Consider the following 17299-nt stretch of genomic DNA (forward strand, 5'->3'; position numbering starts at 1 on the left):
TTGTGTATATATATGCATATATAGTGTAAACACATAAGGTAGTTAATTACCCCCAGTTACAGTGTGAAATAGGAAGAATATTTTTAAGAATATTTTTAAGCAAGAAAGAAGTAGGATACATTCATCTTTTTCTTTGCAATGACATCGCTGCATTTTCTGACTTAATTTGCCAATAGCATTTATGTAGTAACTGCTTCATTCTACTGGTTCACTCTGGACTTTTTCCAAAGCAAAGATCAAAAGATCCAACTATTATTGGCTTCAACACAGTGGAATTTAGTGGTTCATCTAGGATGAAGGATTGACCTAGCTGCAGGGATAACCAGATCCAGGTCTTCCACAATGCCACAGACCTGGTGCAACCAATCTCCCTTCATGGTGCTAAGAGGGATGAGGCAGGTCTGGGATCACACACAGTGCCCAGGGTTTCCTCTGGATGGACAGACTTGAGGCATTTGTTAGTCCCTACAGTAGTCTTGGTGCCATAGGGCTCTATCTACTATTTGATTGGTTGGGTCTGAGTGAAGAGGACTGTCTCCACACAGGAATTTCCACTCCCAGGAGGAGGAAGAAATGTCTGAGAAGTACAGATGACGAAACTCCACCAAGTTCCCTAACTAAGCCATATCTCTGGCTATCTTCACAGTGGGCTTATTTACTTTATTAATTTTTCCCCTACAAAATAAATGTGTTTAAGCTCTTACAATGTGCTAGTGACTGTAGCAGGGAGCAAGAAGGCAGCATACCTGCCCTCGTGAAGCTTGAGGTGAGTACATGTGAACAGCCCCTTGTAACCCTAAAGGTGCAGTGGCACCAGGATGAGTTTCATCTGCCAAAAAACATAATTAATGATGCCTCTCAAAATCTGATATTTGGCTGAGGTGTATTACTGTCAAAATAGAAAAAAAAGATGTAATACACTAACCTCTTGGCTTATTTTATGCCCAACTTTTCTTGTATGTAGATTGTTTTAGCTGAAAATGATACCTAGAAGAGACCAGTGTTGAAGGAGAAAAGGATGGAGTTTTGGAGCAAGAGGCCCTCTGGTGGGGTAGATGGGATGGTGTCTTTACCATCTGGTCTTGTGTATCTGAAGAAAGGGCAAGAGGGAGGCAGGATCAAATACAAACTTTTTAAGTCATAATTTTAATGAGTAAAGTCTGAATATGAATTTCCTTGTACTCATTCATCATAAAATGTCTGACATGAAAGATTTAAATAATTAGTGGATGGTAGTAGTCAACTTGCCTACTGGCAAATTTTATTATTTCCTTTAGAGCCATAGCCTCCATCCCTCTTTCAGATTCCCACCCCTCTCCATTTACTTCATGGTTGAATGTCCCCTTTTCCTGATACCAGATAAATATAATTTTTTTTGAAGAATCAACATAAAAAAATCCAGGTGGTTGAGAAGTTTGTGAAGGTAGAAATATACTAGATTATGCATCAGTGTTGGAGATGAAGTTTTGAGATCAGGTCCTCAGATTTGTTTCAGAAAAAATAAAATCCAAGCAACAAACTCCTAGGTGACCCTTCAGTTTGATTCCAAATTCCTAGACTATATAAATGGTGCTCTCTCTCTCTCTCTCTCATCTATCTATATCTATATCTATCTATCTATCTATCTATCTATCTATCTATCTATCTATCATCTATCTATCAGTCTCTATCTCCATCTATCCATCTTTCTATCTGGTATCCTTATGGAATGGGATTCTGTTTTTTTCCAGTGATTTTCAAGGAAGTCTCTGTTATGAAATATTGGCATGTTGGCTTCAAAATCACACACAGAAGTAATGCCTCTGTCACTTTGAGAGTTGACATCTCACCTTGCTAGCTCGCCCTTCTCAGGGGTTGTGTTTTTCATCTCTGGAAGGTGACAGTCCTCAGAAGGAGATACAAAACATTAATGTTGATGGATTTTCAAGAAGACAGTGAGAAAAGTAACACTCTCTGTTGAATAACAGTGTCATAGCAGTTTTGAAGTTCTCGTTTTATGCCTTTGTCTTGATCAACAGGTGTTTTAAAAAACTGAAGCAAGTATTTAAGGAAGTCAAGAGAGCATGAGAACTACATTTGTCTAGTTTATCTTGATACCTACTTGAATGCAGGATTTTGTTTTGACTTTGTGGTCAGTTTCTTAAAGTATTATAACTCCTTATACCATCCTTTAAAAACACAGTATTACCAGGCAAATGAAAATCCCATAAACAAAATTCAGCAATCCCTGAAGCCAGTACTACTATGTAACAGATAGAGAAATGGTCTCAAGGATCAAAAGCTACTATTGTTTGGTTTCTGAATGATGGAACTGGGGACAGAATTCATAATTCAATGATTCCAGAGCACAGATGTCCAGACCTGTGCCTGAGCCAATAACTTGTTTGGGAGAGAAGTTCACAAATATTTTATCAATTACTTCTGGGAAATAACCTTCTTTGATTTAAGCAATGCTTTTCGTTGTTTGTTTTATATTGAAAAAACTAATCTACACCCAGATCTTGCACCACTGTCTTCATCGTGTGAGGAAAAAGCATACTTGTTTAAATTCAGGATTATGAAACTTATTTTTATTTTTATAACATGAGATGTGTCAGGCTTCATCTATCTTGAGTGTTAGAGTCTTATTGCAAAAAGATTCTGCTTTCTTCAGCCCACGTAACTTTCACTTCCAGCCAAGTATTCCTGCAGTGGAGTTGGTCCTACCTCCCCAACCACCATTTAAATGCTCAGTCTGAAGCAAGAGGGTGCCCTATTTTCCCAGACATTTTTTTATCGCTGGGGTCGCACATTTGTTTTTAGGCTTTCTCTTCCCTCTTCTTTGGTTTCTCAGTTTCATTGATTGTATGATTATTCCCACTGGGTCAGTTCATGCCCTCTAGAAAGCAGACAGCAAGCTGGGTGGGGTTAGACATGTGAGAGATTTAGGGGCACCTGGGTGGGTATGGTGGTTAAGTGTCCAACTCTTGATTTTGGCTCGGGTCATGATCTCAGAGTCCTGAGATCCAGCCCATGTTGGGCTCCACACTGTGTATGGCGCCTACTTAATATTCTTTCTCTCCCTAACCCTGACACTTCCCCTCCTTGTGTGTGTGCACACATGCTCTCTCTCTCCAAAAAAACAAACACAAAAAATTAGGATATGTTTATTGAGAAGGATGCCTGGAATGATGGGGAGGGGGACAAGAATAGGTAAGACAGGCCTCAGGTCACATTATGGCATGGCATCTGCTAAAGGAGAAGTAGTGGGATAGGAAGAGCCTCCTATCATGGTGAAGCTGTGGGAAATTCTCTGCCAGCCAAAAAGCACTCAGACCCCAAGACTGCCCAGAAAGGACTCCCACACTGGGCAGAAATCACCAGGTTCCATGCCACATCATGCTCAGCTATTGGGGAGGAAATTTCTAGGGAAAGAGTGACCTTGACTAAAATGTTGCCACAGATTTGAAGACTTTGTAGTTGGTGGCTATCAGCTACTATCCTTACAGAAGTTTCTCTTGAGGAAGATATGAGCCACAGGGCTTCATGGCTATCACAATTCACCCCTTTTCCTCAGTAGACATTCTTCTCTTACAGGTTTGGGGGACAGCTGTTTCATGCTCCCTCAGGACTCTTCCTGGGTGAACCTTGTAAAGGAGAAGTTAGAATAATAAACTAAAGCCCTCATCACTGTATCATATAGAGGCTGCAACTGATACTCATTACCCACTACCCCGCCCCCCAGCCCCACCATTTGTTCCAAATTCACCTCACTGTTACCATCAGCTAACACCTCTGCTGGTCTCAGTGGCTTACCTGGTGGTGAGACTAATCCCTCCCATGAAAAGTTGGAACCCCTGGTAACCAAACCCTTCTTGGGCCATGGTTGCTGCATGGACTGTATTTCAAAATCACAATTGGACAAGGGAGTTTCAAAAGGGGTTCCACACATTTTTCTTTCTACGCCATCATGTGGCAGCAGCCCTGCCTCCTTCAGCTGATTGGATCAAAGAGCTGTCCACAATGGAGACTTGTGTTCTTGCTTGCTGGCCACTACAAAGGGAGTTTAAATTACCCGGGAGACAGATACGGCTTGTTGCTCAATGGAACACTTCTTATGTCTTCTAGAAGGAGTGTGCCCTGCTTTAGGGAATAGGATCTCTAACCTGTAGAGCCCAGATTACAGGCCAGAAAATACAAATTCCCCATAATAACCACTGGATTATTGGTAGTGGGTGAACTTCATTTCTCGTGGCATATTTTTTCTTAATGGGAGATCTCTGTTGCATACGTCACAGCTGTTGTACCAGTATTTGTAGAGGATTTGCATCCTCACACACTCTCATGTAACTTGCAATGCTTTCCTGTTGGGAGGGGAATCTATCCCTACCCCGCTGACATCAAGTTTGGCCATAAGACTGGTTTTAACCAATGGAGTGTGAATGATAAATTATCTGTCATGTCTGAGCAGAAGCTTTAAGAGACATTCTGTGGTTTTAGTGAGTCCTTCTCTCTCTGCTATAAGGACATATCCCAGGAGAGGCTTGATCCTAGAATGAAGAAGATCTATATATGAGAGTCACAGCTAATACACAGTCAATCCAATTAATGAGTGTAAGAAATAAACCTTTGTTGTTGTAAAGCACTAAGGATCAGGGCTTGTTTATTACTGCAGGATAACTAACAAGATCTGACTAATAAATTGTATCTTTTTCTATCTGTGATATTTTACTGGTAGCCAGCAAGTCTCCTTTGTCCCACTTTCTGATATTTGTGTTTACTTGGCTGTTTCTAAATAAAAGATGTCTGCTCATTAATGGCTCTAACTATTGTTCTTAATGTTTCTGCGAGGTCTCTGGATTGGCTACGTCAGAAACTTTTGGATACAGTTTTTAAAAACAGGACTTATTGATTACACCTACAGAGGTTCTGACTCAACAGATGTGATTCAGTAGTTGTCTTTAGTGTGGGTCCTGGAATCTGCCTATTTTTAAAACTCCACATGTTCCTACAATAAATTCAGGAATTAGTTGTCTGCTATGTTCCACAATCTTCGGTTTGCTTTAGACTAATCATCTTCACTGGTGTCTTGAACTTAGATGTACCACAAACCTTTTATTGCTTACCCTTAACCTTGCGTTGAACAATGGTCTTTGCATCTTACTTACTTAGTCCCATTCCTTTACCCTGCATTTACAACAAGGTCAAATTAAACTGCAACTCAGACCTACTATTGTTTGAAGTATACATTAAATTTCCCTTTGGAAGAAATGTGTGTGTATCTGTGTGTGTGTGTGTGTGTGTGTGTGTGTGTACTCATGCATGGACATATATGGACAAAAGCATTCAGAGTTAGATGAAATTGTTTAATGCTGAAAAAATGTAATTTTGAAATGAAGCAGCAGAGCTAATTATCTGGCTGAAAAAGGCACAGGCTCTATTTAGGTCAAAAGTAACAGAAAAATTGCTGATACAATTATTCCTAGTAACTGTCTCATAAACGCCTATGTGCATTAACACATGCATAAATCCCGTGGCTATGCTACTCGGAATGAGATGACTGTCTAAATAAATCCTTAAAGCACTTTTTGTTCAGTGATATGACAACAGAAATAAAGGAAACAATGAGGATGCAAAATGATTGAAGGTAAAGTTAAATGAAATCAAGTATCTATGAGAAAAATGAAGGTTATAATCATCACAAATCAAAGAGAAAACTTTCCATTCCACCACACCCATCCCCGTCCTCCACCACTCTTATTCTGTCTTAAATTCTTAATGATTTTTCCTAAACCATTCCATTTGAGTAAGCTTCATTTGGGTTTTGATGGATGTTCTTGAAGATAGCACAGAAAATAAAATATGTGGAAACACTGCCCAGGCTTAGGATGCTTACTATAATGATGTGGAAAGCTCCACCCAGGCAACACTTTGATTTCATTCATGCTTCTCGATATCCATTGCTCAGGTTAGTGTACCCAGCTTCCTGTCATCTTTATTTCATCTTGCAAAGATGGCATATCCAGTGTCTGATATCCACTCAAAATATTCAGAAAAAAAGGAATAAATATAAACAATGTTTTTGACTGAGTGGCAAGTTGTCATCCAAATTTAATGCCAGGATCAATTTCAGGTTCTTGTTGAATCCTTTCTAGCTCTGTCTACCCTGGTCATATAATTTGCTAAGTCCTCGAATGAAGAGGGAAAGAAAAACAAAACAAAACACACACACACACACACACACACACAATAACTCATTTTACATTATTATTCCTGCTGGAATGTAAAATTTGTGACACACATTATAATGCTATGAAAGATACAATACAGAGAATTACAAAACCTTAGCTTGAACTTCATCATGTTACAAGGGCAGAGTCAGACAAAATTAAGTTTAAAAAAAAAGTTTAAATAAACTTATGTCTGGAAAAGTAGATTCAACAGGCTTCCAAAATTTATATATTCAGGGCGACCTTTTTTTTTTTTTTTAAATGAGAATAGATCTTAAATGTTCTTCTTCTTCTTCTTTTTTTAAATCAACATACAATGTATTATTAGCCCCAGGAGTACAGGTCTGTGAATCGCCAGGTTTATACACTTCACAGCACTCATCATAGCACATACCCTCCCCAATGTCCATAACCCCACCACCCTCTCCCTGACACCCTCCCCTGACAACCCTGTTTGTTTTGTGAGATTAAGAGTCTCTTATGGTTTGTCTCCCTCCCGATCCCATCTTGTTTCATTTATTCTTTTCCTACGCCCCAACCCCCCACATTGTCTCTCAACTTCCTCATATCAGGGAGAGTATATGAGAGTTGTCTTTCTCTGATTGACTTATTTCGCTAAGCATAATACCCTCTAGTTCCATTCAGGGCGACTTTTTTATCATTTATTTCTGTATAAGAAAATCAGTGGAATAATTTCTAACAATGTTTCTTTTTGTTTACTCTATTGATGAATGAACATAAATGGGGAAATTGGGAAAACTCTAAAAAAAAAAAAACCCTCTTTTAAAAAAAATTCTCCTTGACATTCATGTCCTTTTTCTTCCTAAAAAAGTCACCATTACTTAATAACATAGAGAAAAACCCAAGAGTTATTTCCTTTATGACTTGCTGAGCTTCAAACTGAGAGAGATTTCTTACATTTTAAAACTTTTGTCCAGAGTTTCCCACCTTCCCACTTAAGGAACTTGTATCTAAAAACTTTGCATATTCTATTTATGAGGTATTTAGATCTATCCCAGGATCGCTTGATATTTTAACTACACCTCTTTATTTACTATTATGCTACTTAATTCTGTGAGGTTAGCTTATTAGTAGAACTAAGTTTCTAGTATAACTGAAGGTTTCTGGAGAGCTAACAGAGGTTGGCAATTCCTTCCTCCCTTGCCCCATCCTCCCTTCCTGTCTCACTTCCTCCTGTCTCTCTCCTTTCGCTGTTTTTGGTAACAGTAGGCCTTCTGCTGTCTTCATTGTTGTTGTTGTTGTTTTGTTTGTTGTTGTTTTTTTTTTTTTTTTTTTTTTTTTGCTTTGTTTTCTCACTATATTAACCAGGTGACATTAGGGTTAATTTTATGAGGTGGAGAATAGTGTCAGGTGCTGTCCACTTGACCTCAGTCATGAGTCAAAAGATAGGCCGTGAGTCATTGCCATGGACCTCTTGTTTGCATTATAACTCCCCAACAAGATTTTCCTTAAAGAAAAGCAATTGAAGATCCAATATGCTACTGCAGTATTTTCTTTTCCTTTAGAACACTATTTTGAGAGTATCTGGATGCCATGATACTAGGACAGCTGGAAATGAGTGTGAGGATTTCTCGTTATAATCAGGTTATATCTGCTTTACCGTCATACTTAATGCCAAAGCACAGAATGTTCTTGCGCCAAGGCGAATGTTGCTTCACCAGTCTAGAGTTAAAATGTGAGCTCTGCCCTAGGATAGAGAGGCTCGTGTGCATCCCTGTGACCTTGCGGGCGCCGGCTGACTTCACCTTCACGGACTTGGCTCTGCTTTGTTTTACAGCATAGGTGGCGAAGTGGGGCGGGGCCACGAAGGAAGTTACGCGGGCAAACATTTCCGCATGGGATTCATGACGATGCCTGCTCCTCAGGACAGACTTCCCCATCCCTGCTCCAGCGGCTTTTCCGTGAGGTCCCAGTCCCTGCACTCGGTCGGGGGCACAGATGACGACAGCAGCTGTGGCTCCCGCAGGCAGCCGCCGCCCAAGCCCAAGCGGGACCCCAGCACCAAGCTGAGCACGTCGTCGGAGACGGTCAACAGCACGGCGCCCGGCAAGAGCGGGAAGGTCCCCGAGCGACCCGAAGGTAACACGCGTGCCGCTCCCCGGGAGAGCGGCCTCACACGTGTTGGGTAACCATGCTCCTTCCCTCCTCCCGGGTCTCCCAATCCTGCCTCTGTCCCCCTGGAGCCCCAGGCAGGAGCGGTGCAGATGAGGATGCCTTTTATGAAGATGTCAACAAAGGGCACCCAGAAAGATGTATTTATATTATCAGAAAGGGAAGGCAGTGTGTGTGTTTTCTTACCCCCTTAGAGCTGCAGATCATTAGGAAATTGGCCAAAAAAAAAAAAAAAAAATCTAAATTTGATATTGTCTTGCTTTGATTAGGATCACTTGTATGCTTCTAGAAGCATGATGTGATTCGTAGGGGAACATGGTCAGGCAGAAGAATATACAGAAGGCAAATTGTAATCATTCTTAGAAATCACGATTTTGTACATTGTGGTGGAGTTCCTTCTGGTGAGTATGAACACACACACTGTCTATATATTTTAATGCCTACTTCACTCCCGGTCTGTAAATTCTACCCATACCTCTGTTTTTCCTCAGCTATGAAATGTGCAAATCCCTCCCCTCCTCCTTGCTGGCCTGTGAGTATGAATTAGGTCAGGTTAATCATAGATGTCACCAGCTCTTTAGTCTTCCTGGAATAAGGAAGTTTCAGCTTTCCTGAGTTTGTCCCGAGAGTCCCTTGGAGGGAGGGCAGTCTCAAGTGTGCTTGCATACAAGCTCATACAGATTTTGTGGATTAGTTGTGGAAAGCACTTTGGGGTTGCCTGTGCTGCGGGGGGCCACCTTGAGAAAATGGCTCCTCTGCCAGGTCCGTTAGTTGTTCTCTCACACGGTCTGTCCCTGACATTCTCCAGAGCAGGCTTCCCCAAGTCCCCAGCATACCTCGTATCACAGTGGTTTGCAGCTGGGAGTGGAAGCCAAGGTGGTCCTTTCCTCAACTGGGAAAGTATCTTTGCCATGTGGGCTCCCGAGTCCTTCATAAAGGTTTCCTCATCTTCTAGTCTAATCTTTCAACAGAAGCTCAAGCCTCGTCCATGAGATGGGGTGCCCATGAGGCATGTCACATCTCTTCCATCAACCTCATTTCTTCTATCCCCTGTGTCGGTGCCCTGGTGCCTATTTAGCCAAAAACAGAAGCTTCAGTGCACATTGAGGAATACAAACACACACTTGGAGGTGGCGCTCATCCATGCATTCTACATGGACAGTCTCCACCGAGGCTGTTTTTCCTACTATGCATACACGTAAAAACATGACCCTGTGCGTATGCATCTGAGTACATGTGTGAATAATGTGTATTTGTGTGCCTACTTCCCAAACTGAAATCATGATGCATACAGTTTTGTGTTTTATTTTTCGTTTACTCTCTTGTGACTGTTTTCCATGGCATTCAATTTAAGAAACACCATTTTTAAGAAGGTAAGTATACATCATAGCGCTTTATTTAATCGTTTTCTCCTTGATGATACTTAGGTTGGTCCAGTTTTGCTCTCATGAATGAAACTGACATGAACGTGTGTGTGTGCATGCATGTGTGCGCGTCTGTGTGTTTGCTGGTGCGACTCTTTTTGTTGTTCCTCCGCTGCCTTAAGAGTACATTGAAAGACCCCTTTCTCTCCTGATTCAAAGTCACCAGCATGTCCTTCCACTGGTAACACATCGATGTTTGTAGAAATAAGTTAGGTGTTTCCTTTACTTGTTAATACACTAAAGGGCCCTAGAGATCTGCTTTTGTAAATTTGAAATGTTGTTCTTAGGTTTCCCCTGATGTTGTTACACGGTGTCTTTCATTTCTCCATATTTTCTCTGATCTTATTTCCAGAAGTACTCCCTCTCCTACCTTTCTTGCCAAAAAACTACACAGCCAGTGATATTAGATTGTTTACAAAAGAAGTTTACTGATTTAGAACACTGGTGTCTATCGGAGGTGGGCCTCAATGTAATCTAGAAATATTGAAGAATCAAGGGGAAATACAAGGACCTCCCAAAGGGGGAGGGAAAGATGAAACAGAAGGAAAGTAGCCTTGCAGGAATGTGTTATCAAGCACTGTAGTACAGCTGGAAACTTCTGGAAGCAGGATAAAAAATACCTCCAGAATAGCCTCTCTCGCACAAGGGGGACCTGGGGTCTTCCAAGTGAATGCATGCAGAATACAGGATGGTTGTCCCACAAAAGAAACATTTGAGTGGTGAGTTAGTTGTCTTTTTTTTTTTTTTTTAAAGATTTATTTATTTATTTATTTGACAGAGAGATCACAAGCAGGCAGAGAGAAAGGAGGAAGCAGGCTCCCCGCCGAGTGGAGAGCCCAATGCTGGGCTCGATCCCAGGACCCTAAGATAATGACCTGAACCAAAGGCAGCGGTTTAACCCACTGAGCCACCCAGGTGCCCCTGATCTGGTTGTCTTAAAAGCAGAGCTGATTACCATTCATTTGAGATGCCTTAGCTACCTAATTCCTGAGGGAGAGCAGCTCTTAATTCTTTCAGATCCCCTCACCATCTGAAGATCTAGGGTTTCAAATAGCTACTTATCAAACAAAAGACAGTAGCTCTATTATCTTATTTCTTTTGAGGACAGGAGAGGAGAGAGTGACTGAATTAGAGCTGCACAAAGACTTAAGTGAAGTGTGGAAAACTAGTTGATTGGCATGAGGCTTATTAAACATGAGGTCCAAGCTCAGCATCTCTTCTCAGAAAGAGTTCTAAGTATGGATTGAGATGTCTTCAGCTGTCTACTGAGTCTGGTCGACTGAGAATGGTCAGTAGACCAGATGGGCTACTAGGATCCAGTGCAGAAAAGGTCAATTTCTACAGTGATTCTTGATGTAAATTTCAGCTCTTCAGAACATTTAGTAAAAAGGCAATAACAGGGGTGCCTAGGTGGCTCAGTCGGTTAAGTGGCTGCCTTCAGCTCAGGTCATGATCCCAGAGTCCTGGGATTAAGCCTCATGACAGGCTCCCTGCTCAGTAGGGAGCTTGCTTCTCTCCCTCTTCGTCTGTCTGCTGCTACCCCTGCTTATGTTCTCTGTCCAAAAAAATAAATAAAATCTTTATTTTAAAAAAGGCAATTGCAAAATTGGATACATTCACATCTCTTCTACCAAGTTATGACTTCAATAATGAGAGAGAATCAGGACTCAGTTGAGAGGTGGTGAAAAAATCTTGAGTCCAAATGCATGCATGTATATGTGTACACTCAAAGCCAAAAGCATATAAATATGTAGATTGTTCTTTTATGAATCCTCAGTTCTTTATAACTGGGAGTTAACTGAAGTTCATTACAGAGCATATGTTTTCTTTACAATTTTTCTAGCTATCAAAATTATAACAAAGATGAAAAGTGACTTCTATGAATCTTAGTCCGTCTTGTCTTTTTACATTAAATGTCAGCAAAATCAAAATATTGATTCAGTGGTATTAGAATGATTTCCATGGTAACTGGCTTCTATTTAAGTAGGGGATTATGACTTCCCTGTGGATAAAAGTAAAAAAGAACCGGACTTGTAGCAAAATAGCTTTTCAGAGTAGGAAAAAAAATAGCTCAACGATGAACACACCAAAAAGTACATACCAAGAATGTACAATTTAGTTTTTAAAAATTGTATTTCTATCACACTAGAGATACATATTTATGACTCTATTTCAGGGTCTTCTACAATAGTAACACCTTTAAAAATTATACAGTAGAGAAGATATACTGGCAACAAGTATGTGATAAGTATTTTAATTGCTTTTTTTTTTTTTTTTTGCCTCAGTGTGGTACCTACTTAGTTTGAGGAAAGACTAAATTAAATAAGGGGAATTAACTAGAAAGGATGAGAAGTCCTACCAGATAATGTCTCATGTATGACCCAGAGGAAGCAGGAGCTGTGCAAACTCGCATTCTTTACCCCTCACAGTTCAGGTAGATAGCTATCTTGTTTGTGACACGGTGTGGTGCAGGCAGTAGAACTTACAAGAACTTGACCTTGGGCAAGTGACCCAATGAGGCTGTTTCGTTACCTTTAAATGAGTATGAAAAACTGAAAATTGATGGTGCCCTGCCTCCCTCACAGCCTTATGACAACGCAGTGGGACAATGCCCATGGTGATGCATGGTAGAAGGAAATTGCTATGCAATTATAAATCAATACTATTTTAAAGGTGTACTTACTGCCTATTAATAGGCTTGAATAACATAAAATTTGAGTCTGGTGCAACACATATGTTAAAAACAAGTAGGAGAAGGAAAAAAGTCTCTCTTTGACACACACACACTCTACAAGTCAGGCTTAAAATTTTTTACACAACAGAGTGAATACACAGGGAAGTATTCTCCAGGGGTAATAATCTTTTCATGGAATTATGACATTAGTATAATATTTAGTAAAATGAGGAAAATATGATTCTCTAAACATCAAGAACTTCTACACTTTAGAGTCCTTTAAAAAAACAACATGAAGTATTATTTTTAAATTGAGGTATGACTGACATATAACATAGTAGTTTCACGTGTACAACATAATGACTCAATGTTTGTATATATTGCAAAATGACCAGCACAAGTCTAGTTAACATCTGTCACCACATATAGTTAACAATCTTTTTTTTTTGTTTTGAGACCCTTTAAGATCTATTCCCTTAGCAACGTTCAAGTATACAATACAGTATTTTTAACTAAAGTCACAATTGTGTACATTGTATCCTAGGACTTGTTTATTTTATAACTGGAAGTTTGTGTCTTTTGACCCATATATATATATATAAAATTTATTTGAGAGAGAGAGAGAGTGCATGATGGTGAGGGATGGGAAGGTGTAGAGGGAAAGGGAGAAAGCAGACCCCTCACTGAGCAAAGAATGTGACACAGGGCTCTATCCCAGGACTCTGAGATCAGGACCTGAACCAAAGGCAGATGCTTAACCAACTGAACCCCCAGACATGCCTTTTTTGGGTCATTTTTAGTGCTTCATTTATGACATTATTTCATGATTATCTCTTTACAAAACAATGAGAAACTGTTTTTGAATTGAGATAGTTTTCCTGCTTTCTGATTTTCCTTTCTAGATATGTTTAGTGGAGTCATATTTGTGAATCAGAAATTGGGGCACCTGAAAAAGCATTTGGAATCATGATTGTCCTTTTAAAAACTTGAAATGTGCAGTTAAGCCAGAACCAAAGGCTAAATTCATCATAAGGTCACTGTCTTAAAAACAAAACCAACAAAAACCAAATTTCCTTTCCAGGTTACCACAAGAAGAAAGTATCACCCGCTAACAATGTTGTTTTCCATGCCTTCATTTATTCAGCCAATACTGTGAGCACTACATTTTACACTGGGATTCAGTGACGAACAGAACATGGGGGCCTTTCCTTCATGTTGCTTATAACCAGTTTGTTTCCAACTTGGCAACTCAGCCTTCCTCTATCACATCACAGAGAAAGCACTGACTTAAAGAAATCCTTTCTAGACACCAGAAAATCTGGCATGACAACCATGGGGAATTCCTCCATGTAATTAGTTGTTTATCTCTGGAAGTAGCAGTTTAACACATTTTAATAAAGTGTTTGTTCTTACAAAGAATATTTGCTGTTATTTCATTGTTCAGTGCTGACAACTGAAAGGTGCCCAAATCTGATTTTCTACCGATAAAGCTTCAAAAGTAACCTGAGGGCATTTGAGAGGAGAGGAGGAGAAGGTTGAGTGTGCTTATTATGTTGGGGAACTTTCAGGTTTCAGAATTCTGGTTTAGGAACCTAAATCAGCATCAGTCAGCCAGCCATACACCTTTTTTGCATTCTCAGTTACTAGCCCAGATCTCAGATGTTCAAAGTTTAAAACTATTCCTTTTACAACTCAGCCATATTAGAGAAATATGAGTGTGAGAGGCAAACATACATGGGTTTTGTATCAGTGCTTACAGCATTTAGCACCTTTTCAGCCTCCCTCTCCTCACCTATAAAATGGTAATAACAATCCTGATCGCGTGTGGTGGGTAGAATGCCGTCCAAGAGGATATCCAAGAGTCCCTCCTTCCTGGTATACTCAGCCCTCGTATACCATTGTTGGCTTGAAGATGGAGGCAGCCATGTGGCAAGGCATACAGGTGGCCTCCAAGAATTGAAAGTAGTCTCCAGCTAAAAGCCAGCAAGTAAACAGGGACCTTGGTTCTATAGCTGCAAGGAACTGAATTCTGTCAGTGACAAAAATGATCTTGGAGGTTGATTTGTCCCCAGAATCTCCAGACAAGGACACTATCTGGCTACCATGGTCATTTCAGCCTGTGGGACCCTGAGACACAGAAGACTGGACTCGGGCTGTGCCCAGACTTCTGATCTGTGGAACTATGAGCTAAGACAAGGGTATTGATCCTAAAGCTGCTGTGGTTGTGATAACTTGTTATGTGGTGAAGGAACAGTAATCCATCTTACCGAGTTGCTAGGCAGAAAACGTGAGGTGGGGCAAACTGCAGAGAGCTGCCCTTCCTCTCTCGGCACCGGGCTGTTTTCTCTGAAGAGAGTGACCAGACTATACCTCAAAAATAAATGAGATGAAAAAAGCTTGGAAAACACTGACATCTTAGGGTGCTTGAGTATCTGCTTAGATTTTTGTGGATTTGTTCAAATCTTTTCCTGAGAGAGTCCTTTCTTCTCACCAACTGCTTTGTTCTTTCAAAGTGCTCAGCAGTGGCTTTTCGGGTGGCTTTTTGAATGACTCATTTCGATGGCTGCAGCTTGCCTGGCTTAAGACCTTTCCCACATAACAAGGGGGCACTTGTACCTCACAGACCGTGCCCACCATGTGCTCCAAGCCCCATGTAGCACCGCACTAATAAAACACAAAGAAAGGCGGAGAATGAACTCTGGAAATCTTCATAGTTCCCACACTGGATAGTGTCCTCGTGTGTATTCTCCTTTGCTTTCTGGGATGCAATGTGGGAGATGATCATCAGAGTCCCACATTCCTGGATTCCTCTTTCCAGGTTGACAGAATCAGATGCTGCTAAGCTTCCTAGTGGAAAAACCATCTGTCAAACCAGGCACTGCTCAAATGGAGACAGGGTTGTACATCCACAGTGTGTGTGATCTTTCTCCAAATGTGCCCTGAGGCCTGTGAATGAAACAGTTTGCAAATCCATCATCACACAACACATCTCTCTTTCAGTCCTTGCCCTGCTTGTTGATTTTGGTCCAACGAACTACCTTACCTCTAATGGTCTCACCCAGAATCCTTCTATGAAGAGTCTGGATTTGGCCTCAATTGTCTCACTGTCTTAGATTTGTAAGAGGATTTTTGTCCACGTTGTTGGCACAGACTGTGTTTTACCTGAGAGACCAGTAGCCCAAAGTTCCTGAGTGTGGTGATAGGGCATTCATTTGGAGGGTGTTTGCTTCCTGGGCAACAAATTGACATAAACTTAATGGCTGGAAATAATATGCCTTTATTATCTTACAGTTTCTGTGAGTCTAGAGTCTTCTCAGGGTCTTCCAAGGCTGCAATCCAGGACCAGCTGGGGCTGGGGTCTCATCTGAGCCTCAGGGTCCTTTCCATGGTCATGTGGCTGTTGACAGAATGGATTTTCCTGGGGTTGTGGAATACATGAATACCTTGTTTGTTCAAGGACAGCAAGAGAGAGACTCTCTCACTTTTATTTTTTCCCTTCAAGAGAGGCCTGGATCTTCTTTAAAATAGCTCATCCAGGGGCACCTGCTCCTTTGGCACAGGTCATGATCCTTCCATCCTGGGATTGAGACCGGCATTGGGCTCGCTGACCAGCGGGGAGTCTACTTGCCCCTCGTTTCTGCTCCTGCTCTCTCCCTCTTTCTCTCTCTGTCGTATAAATAAATAACATTCTTTTAAAAATAAGTAAATAATCTTCCTTTTGATGAAATGATGAGTCTGCTGATGAGAAAACTCAATTACAATTGAAAATCCCTTCGCCTTTTTCCACATACTACAACTTAATCACAAGAGTGAAAAACCATCATATTCACAATCCTGACTGCACTCGAGGAGAGAGAATTGTACAGGACATAAGTCAAAGAGTGCAGGGCTCTTGGGACCTAGAATTCTCCCTCCCAGAATGATACAGAGGAGAATATGTAGCTTTTTTAGAAGCCATCCAACTATCTGGTTGAATACTTCAGAAGTCAATTTGTAGAAAGTTAATTTGAAAAGTGAGAAGCAAACTATAATTCACTAGAATAATATAAATATCATTAAATAATCTAAATAATTGGTAAATAAATAGAGCACAATATAACTCCCCTCTTCATTTCTCTCTCTCTTTTCCCGTATAATGGAAGCCACTCCTGATCCAAAATGTCTAGATTGTTTTACTGTGTTGAAGGTAGAAAAATTTCACTTGTTTTGGGTTTAGCCTTACCATGTAAGACATGAAAAATGTCCCATAACCCCCATGCTAAAGGACTTCAAGAACATAAAGATCTAAGACACCAAAATAGTGCAAACATTAAAAATTGTGGTGTATATAAATGTCAGTCTATTTGATCTTTGCTGTTGATTTTCCTGGTTGGTGAACTCTCTTGTTGACTCCCTGGGATAGCTTGACCCATCACAGTCGCTGTCCCCTACAACATCACATGGATGTGGAGTAGACAGTACACAGTATCCTTGATATGGCTCTGGTGCTCCCCAGAATTTTCACCTGTGGATTTCCCCAGAAACCCAGGACTGTAGGGATTAGTGGGGATAATTTATGCTGTGTATCTGTCTTCTGCCTGCCTATCGAGTAGCATTTTGATGACAAATAAATATTAGATTGCATGTTCCCAAGTTATGCAACTTCTGAATTAAAACAACTACATTGATTTCCAATCATGGGTACATGGACATCCGAAAGCATGTGTCCTCGAAGGAAGTGGAGAAAACTAAATATAACTCACTACTACTTTTCCCATGTCTTTGTTTTTCTCTGGTCTCAAGCTTGGATAGGTATCTATCTCTTCTTTGCCATCATGAAGGAGCAATGGAGTAAGTTATTCAATTACTAATGCTTCACC

At 40.6% G+C, this 17299-nt stretch overlaps 1 protein-coding gene across 4 annotated transcripts in view; it reads left to right on the top strand.

Annotated features, from left to right (window-relative positions):
- The window catches only part of NYAP2 (neuronal tyrosine-phosphorylated phosphoinositide-3-kinase adaptor 2), a 309354-nt gene that overhangs the window by 100136 nt on the left and 191919 nt on the right, over positions 1 to 17299 (top strand). For 3 of the 4 annotated variants that reach the window (XM_032857361.1, XM_032857363.1, XM_032857364.1), the window contains one exon: positions 8008 to 8309. In XM_032857361.1, the coding sequence (XP_032713252.1) occupies positions 8008 to 8309 (302 nt within the window). Of the gene's footprint in view, positions 1 to 8003; positions 8310 to 17299 lie in introns of all 4 variants that reach the window. The other variant, XM_032857365.1, reaches the window with a different exon arrangement.

The sequence above is a fragment of the Lontra canadensis genome, unplaced genomic scaffold (assembly GCF_010015895.1).
Source record: "Lontra canadensis isolate GAN:19392208 unplaced genomic scaffold, GSC_riverotter_1.0 scaffold13, whole genome shotgun sequence".
Classification (NCBI taxonomy): domain Eukaryota; kingdom Metazoa; phylum Chordata; class Mammalia; order Carnivora; family Mustelidae; genus Lontra; species Lontra canadensis.